General features: G+C 45.5%; 1 protein-coding gene across 1 annotated transcript in view; it reads right to left on the bottom strand.

Moving 5' to 3' along the window:
* Window positions 1–24,932, bottom strand: part of HORMAD2 (HORMA domain containing 2) — a 68,413-nt gene that overhangs the window by 22,361 nt on the left and 21,120 nt on the right. The window contains exons 8-10 of the mRNA XM_039505251.1: window positions 24,181–24,248; window positions 18,694–18,845; window positions 17,449–17,696 (exon numbers count right to left, since the gene is read on the bottom strand). Coding sequence (XP_039361185.1) covers window positions 17,449–17,696; window positions 18,694–18,845; window positions 24,181–24,248 — 468 coding nt within the window. The remainder of the gene's footprint in view (window positions 1–17,448; window positions 17,697–18,693; window positions 18,846–24,180; window positions 24,249–24,932) is intronic.

The raw sequence follows: 24,932 nt of genomic DNA, 5'->3' as shown, positions 1-24,932 counted from the left end.
CCTCTGGAAACGTCCCATAATCCCCTTAAATCAAGTGGCCACTCTTGTCATTGTTGTGAAATCAGCTGCAGGAATGCGGAAATGCCCTTTCCAAGCTCTGTTTCGGAGAAGCCAGATGCTTATCAGCTCCAAGAAAAAGCAAACATTTACTGTTTGCTTTGAGTGGGTGAGAGGGAGGCAGGTGGGGAGGGGGGTCTGAACTTACAACACAGCATGCTGACACACTCTCAGCACCCCAAAAACCCACTCTCTCTCCCCCCACATACACACAACACACTCCCTGCCACACTCCACCCCACCCCCCTATTTGAAAAGCACGTTGCAGTCACTTGCATGCTAGGATAGCTGCCCATAATGCACCACTCCCAATGCCGCTGCAAGGGCCGCAAATGTGGCCATGCCAGTGCGATTGAAGCTGTCAGTGTGGCCAGACTGCAGCGCTTTCCCTACTGCGCTCTACGAAGGCAGGTTTAACTCACAGCTCTCTACATCTGCATGTGTAGCCATGCCCATAAAGTGCAAAGTTTCAAAAAGTTCAATGACTAGAAGATTGTTGCGGGTGAAATAGATCTGGACAAGGAAAAGAAGTCTGGAGATAAATGTGAGAAGGGAAAGACAGGCAGTAGAAACAAAAGTGAAACTGTTTGAGCAACATATTCCAGACATTTTGAGGTCTTTCTGAGTGTAGCCTTCATTGATTTGAGATCTACCATACCATTCTCTCACTAGAAGGGAAAACCTATAATGGCAGCAGGCCGTAAAAGAAACCCAGTTTGGGAATATTTTAATGAAGTTCCTCTACCTCTGGGTAAGAATCATAGAATCTCAGGGTTGGAAGGGACCTCAGGAGGTCATCTAGTCCAACCCCCTGCTCAAAGCAGGACCAAACCCAACTAAATCATCCCAGCCAGGGCTTTGTCAAGCCTGACCTTAAAAACCTCTAAGGAAGGAGATTCCACTACCTCCCTAGGTAACCCATTCCAGTTCTTCACCACCCTACTAGTGAAAAAGTTTTTCCTAATGTCCAACCTAAACCTCCCTCTCTGCAACTTGAGACCATTACTCCTTGTTCTGTCATCTTCTACCACTGAGAACAGTCTAGATCCATCCTCTTTGGAACCCCCTTTCAGGTAGTTGAAAGCAGCTATCAAATCCCCCCTCATTCTTCTCTTCTGCAGACTAAACAATCCCAGTTCCCTCAGCCTCTCCTCATAAGTCATGTGCTCCAGCCCCCTAATCATTTTTGTTGCCCTCTGCTGGACTCTCTCCAATTTATCCACATCCTTCTTGTAGTGTGGGGCCCAAAACTGGACACAGTACTCCAAATGAGGCCTCACCAGTGCTGAGTAGAGGGGAATGATCACATCCCTCGATCTGCTGGAAATGCCCCTACTTATACAACCCAAAATGCCATTAGCCTTCTTGGCAACAAGGGCACACTGTTGACTCATATTCAGCTTTTCGTCCACCGTAACCCCTAGGTCCTTTTCTGCAGAACTGCTGCCCAGCCATTCGGTCCCTAGTCTGTAACAGTGCATGGGATTCTTCCGTCCTAAGTGCAGGACTCTGCACTTGTCCTTGTTGAACCTCATCATATTTCTTTTGGCCCAATCCTCTAATTTGTCTAGGTCCCTCTGTATCCTATCCCTACCCTCCAGCGTATCAACCACTCCTCCCAGTTTAGTGTCATCTGCAAACTTGCTAAGGGTGCAGTCCACACCATCCTCCAGATCGTTAATGAAGATATTGAATAAAACCGGCCCCAGCACCGACCCTTGGGGCACTCCACTTGATACTGGCTGCCAACTAGACATGGAACCATTGATCACTACCCGTTGAGCCCGACCATCTAGCCAGTTTTCTATCCACCTTATCGTCCATTCATCCAGCCCAGACTTCTTTAACTTCCTGGCAAGAATACTGTGGGAGACTGTATCAAAAGCTTTGCTAAAGTCCAGAAATAGCACATCCACTGCTTTCCCCTCATCCACAGAGCTGGTTATCTCATCATAGAAGGCAATTAGGTTAGTCAGGCATGACTTGCCCTTGGTGAATCCATGCTGACGGTTCCTGATCACTTTCCCCTCCTTTAAGTGGTTCAGGATTGATTCCTTGAGGACCTGTTCCATGATTTTTCCAGGGACTGAGGTGAGACTGACTGGCCTGTAGTTCCCTGGATCTTCCTTCTTCCCTTTTTTAAAGATGGGCACTACATTAGCTTTTTTCCAGTCGTCCAGGGCCTCCCCCGATCGCCATGATTTTTCAAAGATAATGGCCAATGGCTCTGCAATCTCATCGTCCAACTCCTTTAGCACCCTCGGATGCAGCGCATCCGGCCCCATGGACTTATGCTCGTCCAGCTTTCCTAAATAGTCCCGAACTACTTCTTTCTCCACAGAGAGCTGGTCACCTCCTCCCCATACCGTGCTGCAGAGTGCAGCTGTCTGGGAGCTGACCTTGTCTGTGAAGACAGAGGCAAAAAAAGCATTGAGTACACTAGCTTTCTCCACATCCTCCGTCACTAGGTTCCCTCCCTCATTCAGCAAGGGGCCCACACTTTCCTTGACTTTCTTCCTGTTGCTAACATACCTAAAGAAACCCTTCTTGTTACTCCTAACATCTCCGGCTAACTGCAACTCCAAGTGTGATTTGGCCTTCCTAATTTCACACCTGCATGCCTGAGCAATACTTTTATACTCCTCCCTGGTTATTTGTCCAATCTTCCACTTCTTGTAAGCTGTTTTTTTGTGTTTAAGACGAGCAAGGATTTCACTGTTAAGCCAAGCTGGTCGCCTGCCATATTTACTTTTCTTCCTACACATTGGGATGGTTTGTTCCTGCAACCTCAATAAGGTTTCTTTAAAATACAGCCAGCTTTCCTCGACTCCTTTCCCCGTCATGTTATTCTCCCAGGGGACCTTGCCCATCAGTTCCCTGAGGGAGTCAAAGTCTGCTTTTCTGAAGTCCAGGGTCTCTGTTCTACTGCTTTCCTTTTTTCCTTGTGTCAGGATCCTGAACTCGACCATCTCATGGTCACTGCCTCCCAGGTTCCCATCCACTATTGCTTCCTCTACTATTTCTTCCCTGTTTGTGAGCAGCAGGTCAAGAAGAGCTTTTCCCCTAGTTGGTTCCTCCAGCACTTGCACCAGGAAATTGTCCCCTACACTTTCCAGAAACTTCCAGGATTGTCTGTGCACCGCTGTATTGCTCTCCCAGCAGATATCGGGGTGATTAAAGTCACCCATGAGAACCAGGGCCTGCGATCTAGCAACTTCTGTTAGTTGCTGGAAGAAAGCCTCGTCCACCTCATCCCCCTGGTCTGGTGGTCTGCAGCACACTCCCACCACGACATCACCTTTGTTGTTCATACTTCTAAATTTAATCCAGAGACTCTCAGGTTTTTCTGCAGTTTCATACTGGAGCTCTGAGCAGTCATACTGCTCTTACATACAACGCAACTCCCCCACCTTTTCTGCCCTGCCTGTCCTTCTTGAACAGTTTATATCCATCCATGACAGTACTCCAATCATGTGAGTTATCCCACCAAGTCTCTGTTATTCCAATTACATCATAATTCCCTGACTGTGCCAGGACTTCTAGTTCTCCCTGCTTGTTCCCCAGGCTTCTTGCATTTGTGTATAGGCACTTAAGACAACTCGCTGATTGTCCCGCTTTCTTGGTCTGAGACAGGAGTCCTCCCCTCTTGCAGTCTCCTGCTTGTGCTTCCTCCCGGTATCCCACTTCCCCACTTACCTCAGGGCTTTGGTCTCCTTCCCCCGGTGAACCTAGTTTAAAGCCCTCCTCAATAGGTTAGCCAGCCTGCTTGCAAAGATGCTCTTCCCTCTCTTCGTGAGGTGGAGCCTGTCTCTGCCTAGCAATCCTTCTTGGAAGACCATCCCATTGTCAAAGAATCCAAACCCTTCTCTCCGACACCATCTGCATAGCCATTCGTTGATTTCCACGATTCGACGGTCTCTACCATGGCCTTTTCCTGCCACAGGGAGGATAGACGAGAACACCACTTGCGCCTCAAACTCCTTTATCCTTCTTCCCAGAGCCACGTAGTCTGCAGTGATACGCTCAAGGTCATTCTTGGCAGTATCATTGGTGCCCACGTGGAGAAGCAGGAAGGGGTAGCGATCCGAGGGCTTGATGAGTCTCGGCAGTCTCTCCGTCACATCGTGAATCCTAGCCCCTGGCAAGCAGCACACCTCTTGGTTTTCCCGGTCAGGGCGGCAGATAGATGACTCCATCCCCCTGAGGAGAGAGTCCCCGACCACCACCACCCTCCTCCTCCTCCTGGGAGTGGTGGTCGTGGAACCCCATCCCTAGGACGGCGCATCTCATGCCTTCCAATCAGTGGAGTCTCCTTCTGCTCTGTTCCCTCAGATGTATCATCCACTCCACTCTCTGCACTAGTACCTGCGGAGAGAATACAAAAACAGTTGCTCACCTGTATCTGTGTTTCTGGTACATGGATGTTTCTGGTACTCTTTCCTCTTCTGGATGTCACATGCCGCCAGTTATCCTCACTGGCCTTCTGTCACCGCTGTGTAGCCTGCTCTGAATCTTCAGAACATTGTGCCCACTGAAGCTGATCCTGACGTCTATCCAGGAAATCCTCATTTTCTTTTATGGAACGCAGGGTTGATATCCGTTTCTCCAGACTTTGAATCTTCTCCTCCAATATGGAGATCAGCTTGCACTTTGTACAGACAAAGTCGCTTCTATCCTGTGGAAGGAAGACAAACATGGCGCATCCTGTGCAGGTCACAACGGCAGATCGCTCAGCATTCATGGTCTCTTCCTTCTAAGAGCTCTCTCCAGGCAAACTCCTTCTGTTTGCCTCTCTGCTGTTCGCTGCTCAGCTGGTTCGCAGCTGACTGCCTTTTTATAACAGTCAGGCCCAGCTGGAACAAAGCACTCACAAATCAAACTGGTCAAACAAGCAATCAAACAATCAAGCACACATGCGTGCAAAATGCAAACAGGGCAACAAAGAAATGCAAGGTCTGGTTTCTCAAATGAAACATCATTATGAGAAGTGTTCCTTCTCAGGAGGAAGCTGCGTTGAAGATGATGAAAGGAACATGTCTGAACAAGCAGGATCTTCAGATTAATGAGCAGTATGGTAATAATAATTAAATAACTGCATTGACTTATTTTGTTTAGGAGAATCCATCCTCAACATACAGGATTCTGAAGACTATCCACCTTCAAGATCACCATCATTTTCTATAGTTTCAGAGTTATCTGCTAAAGATAAGCAGCAAAGAGTCCTGTGGCACCTTATAGACTAACAGAAGTTTTGGAGCATGAGCTTTCATGGGTGAATACCCACTTCGTCGGATTCACCCATGAAAGCTCATGCTTCAAAACGTCTGTTAGTCTATAAGGTGCCACAGGACTCTTTGCTGCTTTTACAGATCCAGACTAACACGGCTACCCCTCTGATACCTGCTAAAGATAGTGTTTCATTCACACCATGTATGTCACATAGCCACAGCATATGACCTGTAGCAAAAACTTAAAAAAACTCCATCATCCAGAAACAACCATAGATAAGTTTGTGATAAGAACCAGCAGATTACAAAAAGAGGTAATTGATGAAAAAATTGCCTGGTTTGTTTATGCAACGGACTCTCCTTTCTGTATGATTGAGAACCCACACTTCATTAACATGGTTCAGTCATTAAGACCAGGATACAGTCAACCCAACAGAGCAGATGTCGCAGGCAAATTGCTGGATAAAGTGTATGAAAGAGAAATTGAGCAGTGTGCAAAAGGTCTAGAGAGTAAAATTGTTAACCTGAATCTTGATGGGTGGAGCAATGTCCACAATGCACCTGTTGTATGTGCTTGTGTGACAACAGAAGAAGGGAATGTCTTCCTTACAGAAACAATTGATACATCAGGAAATGCACACACAGCAGAATACTTACAAGAAGTAGCAGTAAAAGCTATAACAAACTGTGAAAAAAAATTCAGATGTCTAATATGCTGCTTGGTCACAGACAGACAATGCTGCAAATGTATCCAAGATGAGAAGAAATTATTTGGAAGAGAGTCCCAAGCTAATAACATACAGTTGCAGTGCTCATTTGATGCACCTCCTAACCAAAGACGTCAATGTTCCAGAAATAAAGGCTATAATAATAATAAAGTTGTTGAAATTGCAAAATACTTCCACAACAACCACTTTGCAGCAGCTGCTCTGAAAAAAGTGGGAGGAACCAAGCTAACTCTCCCAGAAGACATGCGATGGAACTCTGTAGTGGACTTTTTGAGCACTATATCAAGCACTGGCCTAATCTGATGACAGTTTGTGAACAAAATCGTGAAAAAATAGATGGCACTGTCACAGCCAAAGTTCTCAACATTGGGCTTAAGAGAAATGTTGAACACATGTTGAGTACCTGAAGCCTATTTCTGTAGCCTTGAACAAAATGCAGGGAAATAGCTGTTTTATTGCTGATGCTGTTGAAATCTGGAAGGAACTGAGTGAGATCTTAAAAAGAGAAATATGCAATGACAGAGTTAACGAATGGGACAAGTACTATCTCCAGCTCATTTTCTTGCAAATATTCTCAATATTCGGTACCAGGGTCAAACTTTACCTGCTGAAGAGGAGGAGTTGGCTATGACATGGACATCCAGCAATCATCCCTCCATAATGCCAACTATAATAAACTTCAGAGCTAAGGGTGAACCATTCAAGAAATATATGTTTGCTGATGATGTTTTAAAGAAAGTCATACCAATGAACTGGTGGAAGTCACTTAAGCACTTGGATTCAGAGACTGTTGAAGTGATAATCTCACTTTTAACAGTAGTAGCTTCTTCTGCCGGTGTAGAAAGAGTATTTTCTTCCTTTGGACTAATTCATTTCAAATTGAGAAATCATTTGGGACCTGAAAAAGCAGGAAAGCTTGTTTTTCTTTTCCAGATTATGAACAAACAGGAAAACGAAGATGAAGATGACTGAGTTAGCTGCTGAAGCCAATATTTTAAGTTTCTCATGTTGACCTGGCTGACATAGTCCATTTAATTTTGGGGTTTTTTTTAAAACAAATATTTCATATGCTTGTTTTGTTAAAATATTATATGTTTGCTGTTGAAGAAAAAAACAACAGAATACATAACTGTGACATTCCCCTCTGGTGTTATCTGGACCAGTGATCTGCTAGGCCTCTCCAATCCTTGACTCTGGGAGCCAGCCTTACCCTGCTCAGCTGTGAGAACCCCCACTCCTGGGCTGTTCACACACAGACTCTGGCATGTAAGCTGCTCCCAGCTACTTGCAGGCGAATGACACTAGCCAATATCTCCGGTCCCTGACACAACCCTGGGAACCTCCATCTTGCAGTGCCCAGTTATGAATCATAGAATATCAGGGTTGGAAGGGACCTCAGGAGGTATCTACTCCAAACCCCTGTTCAAAGCAGGACCAATCCCCAATTAAATCATCCCAGCCAGAATCTGACAACTGTTAATGAATTTTAACCTCAGAACACCACTGTGAGGAAGGGATAAGAAACTAAGAATTCTGGTCCCTTTGTGCTGATGGATCCAGTCAGCTGGGTGTTCCTTTGGCATAGCTGTGAGGAAGGAGGCATGGCTGGAGTGCTGCTGCAATCATAGAATCTCAGGGTTGGAAGGGGCCTCAAAAGATCATCCAGTCCAACCCCCTGCTCAAAGCAGGACCAATTCCCAACTAAATCATCCCAACCAGGGCTTTGTCAAGACGGGCCTTAAAAACCTCTAAGGAAGGAGATTCCACCACCTCCCTAGGTAACCCATTCCAGTGCCTTACCACCCTCCTAGTGAAAAAGGTTTTCCTAATATACAACCTAAACCTCCCCCACTGCAACTTGAGACCATTGCTCCTTGTTCTTTCATCAGGTACCACTGAGAACAGTCTAGATCCATCCTCTTTGGAACCCCCTTTCAGGTAGTTGAAAGCAGCTATCAAATCCCCCCTCAATCTTCTCTTCTGCAGACTAAACAATCCCAGTTCCCTCAGCCTCTCCTCATAAGTCATGTGCTCCAGCCCCCTAATCATTTTTGTTGCCCTCCGCTGGACTCTTTCCAATTTTTCCACATCCTTCTTGTACTGCGGGGCCCAAAACTGGACACACTACTCCAGATGAGGCCTCACCAATGTCGAATAGAGGGGAATGATCACATCCCTCGATCTGCTGGCAATGCCCCTACTTATACAGCCCAAAATGCCGTTAGCCTTCTTGGCAACAAGGGCACACTGTTGACTCATATCCAGCTTCTCGTCCACTGTAACCCCAGGTCCTTTTCTGCAGAACTGCTTCCTAGCCATTTGGACCCTAGTCTGTAACAGTGAATGGGATTCTTCCGTCCTAAGTGCAGGACTCTGCACTTGTCCTTGTTGAACCTCATCAGGTTTCTTTTGGCCCTGTCCTCTAATTTGTCTAGGTCCCCCTGTATCGTATCCTTACCCTCCAGCATATCTACCACTCCTCCCAGTTTAGTGTCATCTGCAAACTTGCTGAGAGTGCAGTCCACGCCATCCTCCAGATCATTAATGAAGATATTGAACGAAACCTGCCCTAGGACCGACCCTTGGGGCACTCCGCTTGATACCGGCTGCCAACTAGACATGGAACCATTGATCACTACCCATTGAGCCCGATGATCTAGCCAGCTTTCTATCCACCTTATAGTCCAATCATCCAGCCCATACTTCTTTAACTTGCCGGCAAGAATACTGTGGGAGACTGTATCAAAAGCTTTGCTAAAGTCAAGGAATAACACATCCACTGCTTTCCCCTCATCCACAGACCCAGTTATCCCCTCATAGAAGGCAATTAGGTTAGTCAGGCATGACTTGCCCTTGGTGAATCCATGCTGACTGTTCCTGATCACTTTCCTCTCCTCTAATTGCTTCAGAATTGATTCCTTGAGGACCCACTCCATGATTTTTCCAGGGACTGAGGTGAGGCTGACTGGCCTGTAGTTCCCTGGATCCTCCTCCTTCCCTTTTTTAAAGATGGACACTACATTAACCTTTTTCCAGTCATCCGAGACCTCCCCCACTCGCCATGAGTTTTCAAAGATAATGGCCAATGGCTCTGCAATCACATCCGCCAACTCCTTTAGCACCCTTAGATGCAGCGCATCTGGCCCCATGGACTTGTGCTTGTCCAGTTTTTCTAAATAGTCGGAAACCACTTCTTTCTCCACAGAGGGCTGGTCACCTTCTCCCCATGCTGTGCTGCTCAGTGCAGCAGTCTGGGAGCTGACCTTGTTTGTGAAGACAGAGGCAAAAAAATCATTGAGTACATTAGCTTTTTCCACATCCTCTGTCACTAGGTTGCCTCCCTCATTCAGTAAGGGGCCCACCCTTTCCTTGACTTTCTTCTTGTTGCTAACATACCTGAAGAAACCCTTCTTGTTACTCTTAACATCTCTTGCTAGCTTCAACTCCAAGTGTGATTTGGTCTTCCTGATTTCACTCCAGCATGCCTGAGCAATAGTTTTATACTCCTCCCTGGTCATTTGTCCAATCTTCCACTTCTTTGTAAGCTTCTTTTTTGCCTTTAAGATCAGCAAGGATTTCACTGTTAAGCCAAGCTGGTCGCCTGCCATATTTACTATTCTTCCTACACATCGGGATGGTTTTTTCCTGCAACCTCAATAAGGTTTCTTTAAAATACAGCCAGCTCTCCTGGACTCCTTTCCCCTTCATGTTATTTTCCCAGGGGACCTTGCCCATCAGTTCCTTGAGGGAGTCAAAGTCTGCTTTTCTGAAGTTCAGGGTCTGTATTCTACTGCTCTCCTTTCTTCCTTGTGTCAGGATCCTGAACTCGATCATCTCATGGTCGCTGCCTCCCAGGTTTCCATCCACTTTTGCTTCCTCTACTAACTCTTCTCTGTTTGTGAGCAGCAGGTCAAGAAGAGCTCTGCCCCTAGTTGGTTCCTCCAGCACTTGCACCAGGAAATTGCCCCCTACACTTTCCAAAAACTTCCTGGATTGTCTGTGCACCGCTGTATTGCTCTCCCAGCAGATATCAGGGTGATTAATGTCTCCCATGAGAACCAGGGCCTGCAATCTAGAGGCAGTCAGCAGCGAACCAGCTGAGTGGCGAACAGCAGAGGCTAACAGAGGGAGTTTGCCTGGCATCTGTCCGAGAGGAGGTACGCTAAGTGCTGCATTAGTGGGGCTGTGTTGGTGAGTATCTGAGTGTCTGTTGCAGGGACAGTTTGTCAGTTGGACCGTGTGCTTGATTGTTTGTTTGTTTGTTTGTTTGTTTGAAAAGTGTGAATTGGGAAAGCTTTGTTCCAGGTGGGCCTTGAGTGGGCCTGACTGCTATATGCCTGCTGGACACTGCAAGCTTATATAAGTTCGTCAATTTAACAAAGAAACTGATATGTACCAGGCTTGTTCTCCCAAGGGGAGGCTCTGACACACTGCAAACCAAATGCACTGCTTCAGATAGAATAAACAGATTTATTAACTATAAAGGTAGATTTAAGTGATTATAAGTCAAAGCCTAATAATTCAGATTTGGTCAAATGAAATAAAAGTAAAACGCATTCTAAGCTGATCTAAAACTTTCAATGTCCTTAAAAATTTAGATGCTTCTCACCACAGGCTGGCTGGTTACTTTTCAGTCAGGCTCTTCCCTTTAATCAGCATTTCAGTTGCTTGGTGGTGGTGTCTGTAGATGTAGGTGGGAGAAAGAGAGAGCATGGCAAATGTCTCTCCCTTTATCATGTTCTTTCTTTCCTCTTGGCTTTGCCCCCCCACCCCCTTTCAGAGTCAGGTGAGCATTACCTCATCGCAGTCCCAAACTGCCCAAAGGAAGGGGGTGACTCCCTCAAGGGTCTTAGGGCTTGGCTACACTTACAAATTTGCAGCGCTGCAGCAGGGTGTGAAAACACACCCTCTGCAGCGCTGCAAATTGCGGCGCTACAAAGCGCCAGTGTAGTCAAAGCCCCAGCGCTGGGAGCCGTGCTCCCAGCGCTGTCCATTATTCCCCACAGGGAGGTGGAGTACGGACAGCGCTGGGAGAGCGGCAGCGCTTTGAAATGCAAGTGTAGCCAAAGCCTAACAGATTATTTTGTTGTTGCCTAGGCCAGTGTCCATTGTTCCTGTGAGGCTGGGCTGGGTTTGTCCCATCCATGCCCTGACAAGGTGTGAACTGCCCCTCTGCTTCTGGAGAGTTTTTGCCTGGGCTTCCTTTAAGCCATGAGGATACATTTTCAGCCTCATAACTATATTCATGAAATTATAATTTATAACATTACTGTAACAATTACTATAACATCACTATAACAACCATGCTCAGTGCATTATGAGCCTTCCGAAGACCCCCAACATGACAAACTTTGCATTGGATACCACACAATCATTTTATAAAGATGAACATGGGGGTGTAGGATGTTCCCAGTTCTCAGTGGTAGAAGATGACAGAACAAGGAGCAATGGTCTCAAGTTGCAGAGGGGGAGGTTTAGGTTGGATATTAGGAAAAACTTTTTCACTAGTAGGGTGGTGAAGAACTGGAATGGGTTACCTAGGGAGGTGGTGGAATCTCCTTCCTTAAAGGTTTTTAAGGCCCGGCTTGACAAAGCCCTGGCTGGGATGATTTAGTTGGGTTTGGTCCTGCTTTGAGCAGAGGGTTGGACTAGATGACCTCCTGAGGTCCCTTCCAACCCTGAGATTCTATGGTTCTATGATTCTACAGAGCAGCACAACAACATTGTTGTTTTAGTTAAATAAAACAATTTAAATGTCTGTCTGGTGACAGTCTCCTCCTAATACAGCATGGCAAGAAAATCCTCCAAATATTAATGATTAACCTGTTGAATTGGAGATAGTTCATCTTCCAATTACTTCATAAATATCTGCTTCAATTACCTTTGGTAAATGAAACAACCAAACAATCATGCATTTTCTGATATAGCTGTAAAACTCATCTGAAGAGTTTTCAAAATAAATTGCTTTAAACATGTACAGTGTGTATCTTCTAAAAATGAAACCTACATCTATCTCTGAGTTGTGAAGAATATGTGTTAAGGTTATAACAACCAACAAGAATGCACTTTTATGTAGAAATCCACAATTAAATTGAGTCTTCCTGATTTAATTTGATTTAAATCAAACCCACCCTGGTTGAAGATCACTCATTCTGAATTTAAATGCTTTCAGTGCTTTCCCAATCCCACTTACCCATCCTCGACTACATGCCCTGCGTGGAAATGTAACAAAGAGAAGATTTTCAAAAGCGGTCAGGGCCAGATTTTTAAGAGGTCAGCACCAAAAGCTGGGGCCAGATTTTCAAAATTGCTCAGCTGCCAGCACCTCCCACCGTGACATTCATGGACAGATTTTCAGATCAACCTAAACTGAACTGTGACAGATTTGAGACCTGGGAAGTGTAAAGAGTTCAAACAGTGAGGCTGAAATGTGCCAGATGGGCATGGACTTTTGGGAAAATAAGCTGTTGAGTTTCCTGGGAATCCTTGGGGAATGGTTAGTGCAAATTCCACGACCGCATTTATGCAAAAACTCAGCCTTTTGAAGCTATGCCCTGAGGAAAGAGCCATTGGTAACTGGTGACTACCTGTTCCTAGAGATCAAAGGCCCGAGCTGTATAAATAAACTGCTGAATTGTCCAGGTGGGTCTGGTTCCTGATCTAAAACCTGACAAACACATAACCAAAGGGGCAAACTCAGCGTCGGGTTTGAAAGACTGACTCATACCAGAGCCCTGACCTCTGATAAGCTTTTAGTATGCATGTAGGTTCTTTTATTGTTTTTATATGTTTTCTCTGTAATGCTTTTGCCCTAAGAATAAATGCAGTTTGCTTTGTGAAAGTGGTTGGTGACTGGTGAGCACTGTTTTGGTCCCTAAAAAACGAGTAAACTACAGGTGCTGGACCCCAGTCAGACCTGCTGGAAAAACCAGAGTGAGGTGCAGAGGGACAGCAAGCCCAAACCCCCATCTGAAGGGAGAGTGTGGCAGGTCTCTCCCCAAGGAGAGGTGATGACTGGGAAGCCTAAAACCTAAAGTGGGTGCCCTCGAAAAAGACCAGTGGTGGGTAGGTGGGTGAGGGACAAAGGTGCAGTTAACCCAGAAAACTGTGACACCAACACGCTGAGCTCGTTTGAAAAATCTGATCTCTACGGCTCCCCATTTTCCATGGTTAGTTATTGGTTATGGGAGCACAGCATCTCACTGAATGATGCCAAGCGATGGAGAGGCACAACAATTTGTACATTTCTCTTAAAAGGCTGGGTACAATATAATGGGAATGGTCCCATATTGGGGTAGGAGGAGTGTGGGTTTGTGTCAGACAGAGCTAGTGGAACACAGTCTCCACCATCTTTATTTAACTCATTGGCAGGTTTTCAGGCAGCTCCTCTAGATGCATGTAGGCACAGAGGTTACAGCAGCTAGATCAGGGGTTCTCAAACTTCATTGCACTGCAATGCCCATGACAACAAAAATCACTACATGACCCCAGGAGGGAGGACCAAAGCCTGAGCCCACCTGAGCCCCCCACCCCATGTGGGGGGAGGGGCCAAAGTCAAAGCCCAAGGGCTCCAGCCCCAGACAGGGGGCCTGTAACCTGAGCCCTGCCGTACAGAGCTGAAACCCTTGGGCTTCGGTCCTGGGCGGAGGGGTTCGGGCGTCGGCTTTGGCCCTGGGTAGTGCGACTTGGGTACCAGAAAGTATAAATAAAGTATAAGCCAGTCCTGGCAACACAAACAGGGTCACGACCCACTGTGGTGTCCCAATCTACAGTCTGAGAACCGCTGTGCTAAATAATGTATTTCTTCTATTTCCTCTTCCCAACTCTTTCAGCGGGAAGGTCTGAAGGTCCAAGTTTGGACTCTGCCAAATACAGGGCATATATGGGAGGCCTTTCATCTTGGCAAGGCAGGAACCAAGTCCTACACTCTCCAGTCCTTATAGATATTAGGGTTTTAGGCCTCCATTTCCTACACATAATCCCTTTAATTTCCTAACCTACTAATATGTAGCTCACCCAGGTTCACAACATAATCCCAGGAACACACCCTAGTAATCAGATTCGTGTGATATTCTCTGAGCTGAGATCTCCCATGGCAAGTGACCCTCTAGACTGGCTCAAACTTACTCCATCATTTGTAGACACATTTGACGTGCGGGTAGGGATAGCTCAGTGGTTTGAGCATTGGCCTGCTAAACCCAGGGTTGTGAATTCAATCCTTGAGGGGGCCATTTGGGGATTGGGTCCTGCTTTGAGCAGGGGGTTAGACTAGATGATCTCTTGAGGTCCCTTCCAAGCCTAATAATCAATGATGTTCTTGTAATACAGGTTGATAGGGCCTAATCCAAAATCCACCAATCATTGGGACTCTTTTCATTGACTTCAATGGGCTTTGGCTCAGGCATCTAGAGAGGATACACACACAGAATAAAACTTCAGATAGATGTGTCAGAGAGATAAGAGGCAGAAATTCACATTTTGATTTGACATGAGACTTCATAACTTTGAAAAGGTCATTATTTGTACACATTGGAGTCTCTCTTGTTTTAGGCCTTTGGAAGCAGAACTATTCCAGAATAAAGTCACTTTTATTTCGGAATCCAGTAACCATACAGGGAGTTATTCCAGAATAATTCTTCCATTATAGCTATGTTGGCCAATAGCCCTGTATAGACAAGCCCTTGTATTTGGACTGTAGACTCTTTGGGGCAGGGACTGTCGCTTCTTAGGTGTTTGTACAGCAACGAGCACAGTGGCGTCCTTGCTCTATGTTTGAGGCTTCTAAATGCTACCAGAATAATGTCTGTGACATGGTTAGGTCTGAGCTGTACAAGACACTAGTGTGGAGAGAGTCTCTCCCAGAAGATCTCCTGATCTAGAAGACAGACATGGGAGAAGTAAAGGACACACTGGGAAATCCAAAGAAGAGAACACTATTTAAAAACACCACCACCACCTAGCTTTTATATTGCACTTTTCATCTGTAGACATAAAAGCACTTAACAAAAGAAGTGATCATAATTATCCCCATTTCAGAAATGAGAGAGCTAAGGCACAGGGAGTTGAAATGACTTAGAATCATAGAATATCAAGGTTTGAAGGGACCTCAGGAGATCATCTAGTCCAACCCCCTGCTCAAAGCAGGACCAATTCCCAACTAAATCATCTCAGCCAGGGCTTTGTCAAGCCTGACCTTAAAAACCTCTAAGGAAGGAGATTCCACCACCTCCCTAGGTAACCCATTCCAGTGCTTCACCACCCTCCTAGTGAAAAAGGTTTTCCTAATATCCAACCTAAACCTCCCCCACTGCAACTTGAGACCATTACTCCTTGTTCTGTCATCTGCTACCACTGAGAACAGTCTAGATCCATCCTCTTTGGAACCCCCTTTCAGGTAGTTGAAAGCAGCTATCAAATCCCCCTCATTCTTCTCTTCTGCAGACTAAACAATCCCAGTTCCCTCAGCCTCTCCTCATAAGTCATGTGCTCCAGCCCCCTAATCATTTTTTTGCCCTCTGCTGGACTCTTTCCAATTTCTCCACATCCTTCTTGTAGTGTGGGGCCCAAAACTGGACACAGTACTCCACATGAGGCCTCACCAATGTCAAATAGAGGGGAATGATCACATCCCTTGATCTGCTGGCAATGTCCCTACTTATACAGCCCAAAATGCCTTGGCAACAAGGGCACACTGTTGACTCATATCCAGCTTCTCGTCCACTGTAACCCCTAGGTCCTTTTCTGCAGAACTGCTGCCCAGCCATTCGGTCCCTAGTCTGTAGCAGTGCATGGGATTCTTCTGTCCTAAGTGCAGAACTCTGCACTTGTCCTTGTTGAATCTCAGATCACCCAGCTATCCAATGGCAGATCTGGGCATCGAACAGCAAGTCTCCTGAATCCCAGTTGAGTGCTCTAGCCACAGTAATTAGATGGAGAAGAAAATGTTATTTACCCAAGGAATTAAGGTTTCAGAGTAGCAGCTGTGTTAGTCTGTATCCGCAAAAAGAACAGGAGTATTTGTGGCACCTTAGAGACTAAAAAGCAACAATGAGTCCTGTGGCACCTTAAAGACACATGTGTCTGACAAAGTGGGTATTCACCCACGAAAGCTTATGCTCCAATACATCTATTAGTCTATAAGGTGCCACAGGACTCCTTGTTGCTTTTTACAGATCCAGACTAACACGGCTACCCCTCTGATACTTAGAGACTAACAAATTTATTTCAGCATAAGCTTTCATGGGCTACAGCCCACTTCATCAGATGCATAGACTGGCACATACAGCAAGAAGATATTTATACATACAGAGGACATGAAAAGGTGGAAGTAGCCATACCAACTGTAAGAGGCTAATCAATTGAGATGAGCTATCATCAGCAGGAGAAAAAAACTTTTGAAGTGATAATCAAGATGACCCATAGAAGGTGTGAGGATACTTAACATGGGGAAGAAGTAGAGACTTTAATGAGAACCAGGCCAAAATCTATTCTCAGTTACGAACATGCAGTCCCACTGGCATTCGGCTCAGAAGAGGTAATTTAATGCCAGAAAAGGTACATGAGACAATTCTGATATGATAGCATTTTAATGTTCACTTTGCACTGATGGAAATGATGCCACAAAGTTCAGGGTAATGGAGACTCAGATCCCATGGATTTTAAAAAAAGCATTTTTCAATCTGTTTACAGATTGGTGAAGATAACCCAGAAAAACTAGATTATTTGGATAAAAAAAATTAGCTCCCTGAATTGATCTCCTCCACAGATTCTCATTCTCAGATTGTGCACTCAGAACAAAAACCTGATACAACTTACAAGTCAATGTTATGTTACTATACTACTGGGGACAATTTTAAAACATTGGTCTACACATAGACCCAATGGACAAGAAGAACCAGGATGGGCCTATGGAGAAGTCACATTCAGAGACCATAAATTACAGCTATGTAACCTAGTTCCCCATCATTCTGCCTTCCTTCCTACATTGCCAGTGTGAAATCCTAGGAGTTGTACCACTGATTTCAATGGGGCCATGATTTCACCCCCAGTGTGCAAGACTGGAGACATTATTATGATGTCCAAAACAAGAGTTTTAGCACCACCAGAAGCTGTACAGTTTTTTCATCCATAGATCTTAAAGCTCTTTACAAGGGTGGATCAGTGTCATTAGCCTCATTTTGCAGATGGGGAGGATGAGATACAGAGAGAGGATGTGGCTTGCCAAGTGAGTTAGTGCAATGTTACGGAAAAACTTTAGGTCTACTGACTTCCAGCACCCTGCTTATGCCACAGCACTGCTGCCATACCTCAGAATACTGCTAAGCGAGAAAAGGTTAAAGCTGGAATTCTTAGAAAATGTCTCTTTTCAGGGGAGACAATAAAGGCAAAGCCCACTCCCCACAGTAACTGCTGGTGACTTGGAGCCATTTCCTTACCTTGGTACTACTCTCTTCTTCGTCACAATCTAGCCCTTGATGGGAGATCTCAGTAGGGCCGTTCTCCTGGATCAGGCTGCTTCCCAGAGTCCTCATCCTCTTGCTCTCAGTTGTCACTCTTACTTTCAGGATATGAAACCCAGTGGATATGGACCCAACTTTCAGGTTGACAGGGTCTCCATCAAACAACAGGTTATCTGGGCTGCTGTCTTCCTTAAAGCCAGGGGGCTGGTAATCATCAGGAGTTACTGCACAGGGAAGAGTGTCCTCGGTTGATAGACTAAATTCTAAGCCACTTTAATCTGCAATAATGGACAAATCCAGAACCTAGCGCAAGTAATTAGGCGGGGCTCTGGATAGATTCAACTGGGGTGTGAAGTGCAAAGGAAACATCCTCCCCAGGACATCAAAGCTTCTGCAGCCCAATGGCAGGAGACGCCTCCACAAGTCTTTCTGCTGCCCCCTGTTGCCCAGATATACTTGGGTAACCCCACTATCTTCATATTCTCCTCTCACTTACATCATCTAACCCAGCGGAAGGAGTCCACTTTACATCACCTAGCCCAGCAATGAGCTTGTAGAGGTGCAGTTGGGCTCTGCAGAATCTTTATTATTAGTGAAAGAAAAGAAAGAGACCAGTTTAATCTGAGATTGAAGTTTGTGGGGCTGGCGTCAGGAGGAAAAAAAATCTGTTTATGTGTAAACTTGCAGTGGTGGCTTAGTGGAAACCTCCTGCTTTGTATGCAAATTAAAATCCTGGCTAATCTCTTACAGAAGTGATAAAAATTCTGTCCTATGATCTATTATGCAAGATGTCAGACTAGATTATCCCAACGGTCCTTTCTGGCTTCAAAGTCTATTAACAGAGCACATTTGATCTGGAGTCACTGAGAGATAATAAACTTGGGACTCTGTGATGCCATTTATACACTCAGTTTCTGGAGAAACAACAACCTAGCCAAGTATTTTTGCTCCTCATACTGAGGTAAAGGGAAAGGATGTGTCCCTTTTCCATTGCCCAGCTGTATTTCTTAAAAGTTTGTGACTATTTCCTTAAAAAGCATGTGTCACATCTTTATGCACTGAATGGCACTATTCTATTTTGCATGCTGCCTCATCACAGCAGCTTTCTGGGTCCAGATTTCACCTATCTATTCTTTGTTCCCCTTTACAGTGGCATGTGTTGCTTATGGGAATTAACAGGAGGGGAAATCAGCTTGACAGGACAGACCGTTCTTCACTTACCATCATTGTAGTAGAAGAGTTTCATGGTGAGGGTAATGTCATTGGGAAGGGGGCCGAGGTTCTGCATTAAGAGGTACAGCTTACGGATCAGCAGGATGCTGCCTTTCTTAATCTCTTCACTGCTCATCCCTTTTGCAAAGCTCATTTTGGTGCTGGAGCCAAAACAAAAGAGCAACTGAATCATTAATGTCCAAACCCCAATTAAAAATATTCAGCTCCCACTGGTTTGTCTTGCACTACAGTAACAGAGCTTTAGTGCTTTTATGTAGTCCTAGCATGAATAGGGAAGTGACACAGACTTTCAACAGTGGAGGAACACAATAGTCCAGAGTTAAGAATCGTGTAATTGACAAATGAACAGATATTGTAACTGGGGCAATAAATTTCATTCTACAAGTGTTGTAATTCACTTGTTTGTACATGACTAAGTTGGGCACAAGCAGCCACAATACAAGTGCCTTTCACCTACTTGACTAGCTTCTAAATAATTTTCCTTTAAGGACTGGGGGGAATTGGGTGAGAATCACATGTAGAGCAAACTCAAAGAGGTTATGTTCAAGTCCGTCCTGTTCTAATTGAAGTGTGTTGAATGCCCTAACTTCAGTCCTAACATGACATGCTAGTCCAGAGATAAAATTTTCAAGAGTGCCTAGGAGACACAGGACCCTAACTCTATTGACTCTCAGTGAGACTTGGGCTCCTACGTGTAGTTTATTCACAGAACAGGACATTTTAATCTAGCCTGTAACCTGTTTAGAAAGTCTTTGAAAGCACACAGGCTTGCTACCTAAAGTTACCAAAAGTTGAGATGATTTAAGAAAAGGCTTTTTTCTGGAAAGATAAAAAGACGTAGCCCTAAGTATGTCTAGTGAGTAGAGTTTAGTGTCTGTAGGAGAATCTTGAAGCTTACAAAAAATATTGGTAAGGCAATAAATTGACTTATATGGAAGACCAAAACTACTTTTGGTAAAAAATTTGGATGATGCCTTAGAGTAAATCTGTCCTTATGAAACAAAGTATACAGAGAATCAGCCACCAAATCTTGAATTTTGGTTACCCTGCCAGCCAAGGTGATGACTACCAAACACAAAGTTTTAACAGAGAAGTGATAATGGGAGCTGTGGGAATGGCGAACCGCGGCTACTGCAAGCTGCAGGGAGCTGTGCCTGCGGACGGTCAACATAAACAAAATGTCTCGTGGTCCAGCAGCAGATTACCCTGATGGGCCACATGCCAATGGCTGCCGACCCCTGTCTTAGTGACTGCAAAAGTCATTCACCATACTGCAGTGTCAGACATCCAGTGAGGCCTGCAGAGCTGTCTTGGCCACCAACTGGCCTTCTGTAGCCACTGCCTTCAGTTCATCTATGGTCTCCTGAGGAGGTTTTTCAGACAGATGTAAAATCTTTCCCCTGAAGAAAATTGTTGTTAGCCAATAAGGCTTGATTATCAGCTATGCGAGTCTGCAAACTAGCAGATGAGTAAACTTTTCTCCCCAGAAGATCCATCTGCTTGGGCTCCTTGTTCCTGGGTTTAAATGTAGGGGGCCGAGGCAGCTTAGAGCTTTCCTAAGTTATCGTTACAACCAAAGAACCAGGGCCTGGGTGTGTAACAAAGTAGTCAAACCCCTCCAAAAAGTACAAATGATCTGCCCTCTTAGATGGCAAACTCAAGAATGTCTTTCATTAATAGGCATGGTCCAACAACCCTGAGACACTGGGTGCAGAATGCCAAGAAGTTATGAGACCTCTCCTGGACATTCTCCAGGAGAATCTCTAAAGTACCCACCATTCTTTTAAGCAGGTCCTCAAAGGCCCTAACATTGCGTATTGTGGACATATTAGACAGAGTCATGGTCTTGTCAGATGGCCAAGGAATAGGCTGGTCCTCGTATTCCTCCATGAAGACTTCCTCACCAATTTGCAGGAGCTTCTGATGAGATGAATGAGACTCCCTAAAAGAATCACTAAGGGAAAAGGGTAATTTTACTCTGGATCTTGATGAATCTATTGAAATCCTGGGAGCAGGTGGGCTTCCGAAGGCCTCCCCCTCAGCCTAAAGAGAGGAGTCAATAAACTCAGGGTTCAAGTAAAGGCAGAGGATAACAAATGATTAAACAGGAATGGGAGTGATGGTCACAGGGTCAAAAGCAGGAAGCCAGAGGGGGACGCTGAGCAGATAACCCCAGACAGAGCCCACTGCTCCTCGAAGGTGTCCAGGGAGCCAGTGGACGCAGCCCAGAGGAACTCTGTGAGGATGTGTGTGCAAAGCAAGAAACAGAAAAAAACCCACAGTCACAGAGCACTTCCACATCCAGCATCCTCCTCCTGGTATGGTGGATGGCCAGCTTGGCCAGCGACAGGAAGAAGTTGACCAGGAGGTCTTGCGACTTCATGGGGCCATGGATAGGGTGTGCAGACATCAGAAGGTGCTGGGAAAAGTGCAGCCAGAACCTGAGGAAAAGGTTCTGGAGGAGCCAGAAAAGGGGCTGAAGGCTGGTGCATTCGAGACAGATGTGCACCAGGATTTCCCTCACGCCACAGAAGGGGAAAGTGGTCAGGAAGGGGGCTGTACCACACCAAATACACGCCTGTGCACTGTTCCATGAAGGAGCCACCAACTAATATTCCCGGTGGGCCATGGAACCAAGGTGGAATACAGACAGACCCACCAGGGCTCCTCACCCCCCACAGATGGTAGGAGGCCCTGCCACTTGGGGTCAGGGCAGGAGACGAGGGTGAGGAAATTAAAAGTACAGAGCACGAGCATGTACAGCTGTGTCCTAGGCATGGTTCAGAAATGCAGAGGGGGCGGCCAGAGGGGCTAGCAGGGACAGGCACTTGATGACAAGGTCCAGAGGGCCATGGGGCAGGTAGGGAGCATCCTCCTGCAGGTTGGATCTTGACACAGATGAATAAGCAGTTAATGAAAGAGGCTGAGGTCTTCACAGAGACCAAGAGGGCCAGGCTTGCAAACCACATGAGAAGGGCATATGGTACCACAAATGTGGAAATCAGGGAACGAGGCCTTTCTGAAGCACTCCTTCCAAGGCCGTTCACATGTTGCTAGGGGAGGTGGAGATCTCCTAGAAGGGCTCCTGATGCCATGCAAAGATGAGGATGCAAATGTATAAAATTCCTTTCACAGAGGAGCTGATTCCTGAGGTGTAGAAACAGGAAGAGCCTCACATCTGACAGCATGAGAGGTAGTCACCAACACCACAGAGGTTGGACACGGAAAAAATTTCATCTTCCGAACATTCGGCTGTGGTACCAAAAGAGTCCTGGGAACTGGAGATAAAGGAGAGAAATCTAGCAATGGGGACTCCTGTTCCAAAGTGATACTAGGTGATGTCAAAGCAACCTTAGTGGATGAAGAAGGCAGCACTCATGACTCCAAGATATATGGTACTGATGCCCACAGTACCGGGATAATGTCAGTCACCAAAGGTATAGGATGTAGTAGCGTAGCTAAGGAACATGATTCTCCCAGTCTTTGAAGATTCACAATACTAATGTGATATAAATTGGCAGTCGGGAAGTTTAGGCTTGAAATTAGATGAAGGTTTCTAACCATCAGGGGAGTGAAATTCTGGAACAGCCTACCGAGGGAAACAGTGGGGGCGAAGGACCTCTCTGGCTTTAAGATTAAGCTTGATAAGTTTATGGAGGGAATGGTTTGATAGGATAACGTGATTTAGTCAATAGGTCAATAACGTGCAACCACTGGTAATTAGTACCGAGGGTCAATGTTGGGATATTGAAAGTCTTTTTCCTGAGTGTCTGGCTGGAGAGTCTTGCCCGCATGCTCGGGGTTCAGCTGATCGCCATATTTGGGGTCGGGAAGGAATTTTCCTCCAGGGTAGATTGGCAGTGGCCCTGGAGGTTTTTCGCCTTCCTCCGCAGCATGGGGCAGGGGTCGCTTGCTGGAGGATTATCTGCTACTTGAAGTCTTTAAATCAGGATTTGACAGCTGAGTCAAGGGAGAGAATTATTTCAGGAGTGGGTGGGTCAGCTTTTGTGGCCTGCATCTTGCGGGAGGTCAGACTAGATGATCATAATGGTCCCTTCTGATCTTAAGTTCTATGATTCTATGATTCTATGAATGTGGTTTCAAAGGAGCTATTTTAGACAAGTCCTCTTCTTTGTTAGTACCAGGGATGACAATCGGTGCTGAGCCCTGTCTGGAGATCTTTGTTCTTTCCTGCCTCTGGAACTACTGATTGACCTGAGGATGACTGAGAAGACTCAGAGAGCTAGACAGCAGCATGAAGTCTTCTGAGGACAAAAGATCTATCTCCCAGAGAGATGTCTCTTATAGCTGAAGCACTCATTGAAACTGGTTTCAAAGCCAGAAGAAACTGTTCCCAAGGGTGTATCTCAGAGTCAGACACACTCCACATAGATCTTTCCGTTAAAAATAATTTTAAACAGGCATCATGACCCCTCTGTATGTGCTTAGGAAAAGAGTTATAAATGGCACACTAGCTAGGGATATGAGACTCCCCTAAACACTCTCTAGATGCATCATTGGCAGGCACAACAGTCTTGCAGGCAGGGCAGATTTTAAAGCTCAGACCTATTCCTTGGTACTAAGGCAAGACTCATAGAAAGCAAAATTGCTTTAATTTGTGTTTGCTTGTTTTAGCAGCAAGCTTAACTAAAACTTACCAAGACAATACACTAACTCCAAGCTAACTAACTATAACTCTAAAGTACTAAAAGGCTAAAAGGAAGCAGGAGGACACTATGGGCTGTGACTTGCTACCATGGGCAGTAAGAAAGAACTGAGTAGCTGTTGGGGCTGCCTCTCCTTTTTCACCCTGCTGTAGGGGGCACATGTACAGCCCCAACAGGCATGGCCAGCTAAAAGATTCCAGGCTCACACACACAGGGCACATACACCTACAGTGGGAGTCGAACAAACATTTGAAGAAGAACAATCGTTATGGTGTTGATATTATGCTGCACCCAAGGGTGGTCATTGGCAGCCAGAGAGTGAACTTGGGACTTCTGAATTTCAAAGCATGAGACTACTGCCTGAAGTACAACATCCTGCTATGTTAGCCCAGGCTGTAGCAGGCTCATCAAATTCTATGATGGGTTGGACTAGATGACCTCCTGAGGTCCCTTACAACCCTGAGATTCTATGATTCTATGTATAGCCCAGCCACCACCCGGGGAAAAGAGCGCTACACAGAGTGGGCGCGGGATACATCAATCTTGTCCTTAATTCAGCTCTGCTATATCAAGGTGTTACAGCACATGTACTGTAATATGTAAGCTCATCAACGCAGGAGTTCCGATCCAGCAGGATGCTGAGTGCCCTTAATTTCCACTGAGTTCAATGGCAGATGAAGCCATTCAGCACCTCATGGTACTGGAGGGGTGCATGATACAATCGCAAGGGACAGTTTTTGCTTTAAAAATGTTTTGATAAAGCAAATTTCTCACTGTGTATTTTTCAGAAATAAAACAAAGCCATTACCTGACAATGTCCATCTGGGGCCCGTCCTTTGTATACTTGAATTTGAACTGATACAGCTCAGTCACCCTCTAGACATTCACAAAGGGAGCAGAAAAAAACCAAGTCTTTCAGTAACATGTTCCCAAAAAAAGCTCAACAGATCGTGCAGGAAACTCTCTGGTGTCCCTGCTTCCTCACTCCTATGCCTGTCTAGCAGGATCAAATTACTGACTAGGCCCCATTTTGATCTCAAAAATCATCTGCAGATTTTTGTCAAACTTTCTTAAAAGAAGCAAATGCAAATTCACTTCTGGGCTGAGAAGAAACATGAGAAACTCCAACTCAAAAGGAAGCTTGGGGGAGAAAAATCAGGAGCCACTTAAAACAGGAGGCCATAATGCAAATGGCATGTTAACTAGAGCTTACACTAGTGATGTTATGGTTAGGGCTGGTTGAAAATTTTGCATCCAAATGGTTTTTCGATGGAAAATTGGGTTTTTGACTAAATAATATTTTTTTTTGCAAAAACCATCTGCTTTCTGCAGATTTTTTTTGTCAAAAAATTAGCCTGAAAACAGAAAAATGTCAATTCTGAAATGCTGCCACAGGCTCTCATGGAAGTTGTAGTTCAGGTGCCTCTTGCTCCCATTTTCTTCTAGGACAAGGCTCCCCAGCCAGACTATATCTGCATGATGCACCCTGGCCATGCAACTGTCATTGCCAAGAGGGACCTGTGATTCACCCTGGACACACCCGTCTCTTGCCAAGAGGGG

Source organism: Mauremys reevesii, linkage group 18, assembly GCF_016161935.1.
Source record: "Mauremys reevesii isolate NIE-2019 linkage group 18, ASM1616193v1, whole genome shotgun sequence".
Classification (NCBI taxonomy): Eukaryota; Metazoa; Chordata; order Testudines; family Geoemydidae; genus Mauremys; species Mauremys reevesii.
This window is presented reverse-complemented; position numbering and strand designations above follow the sequence as displayed.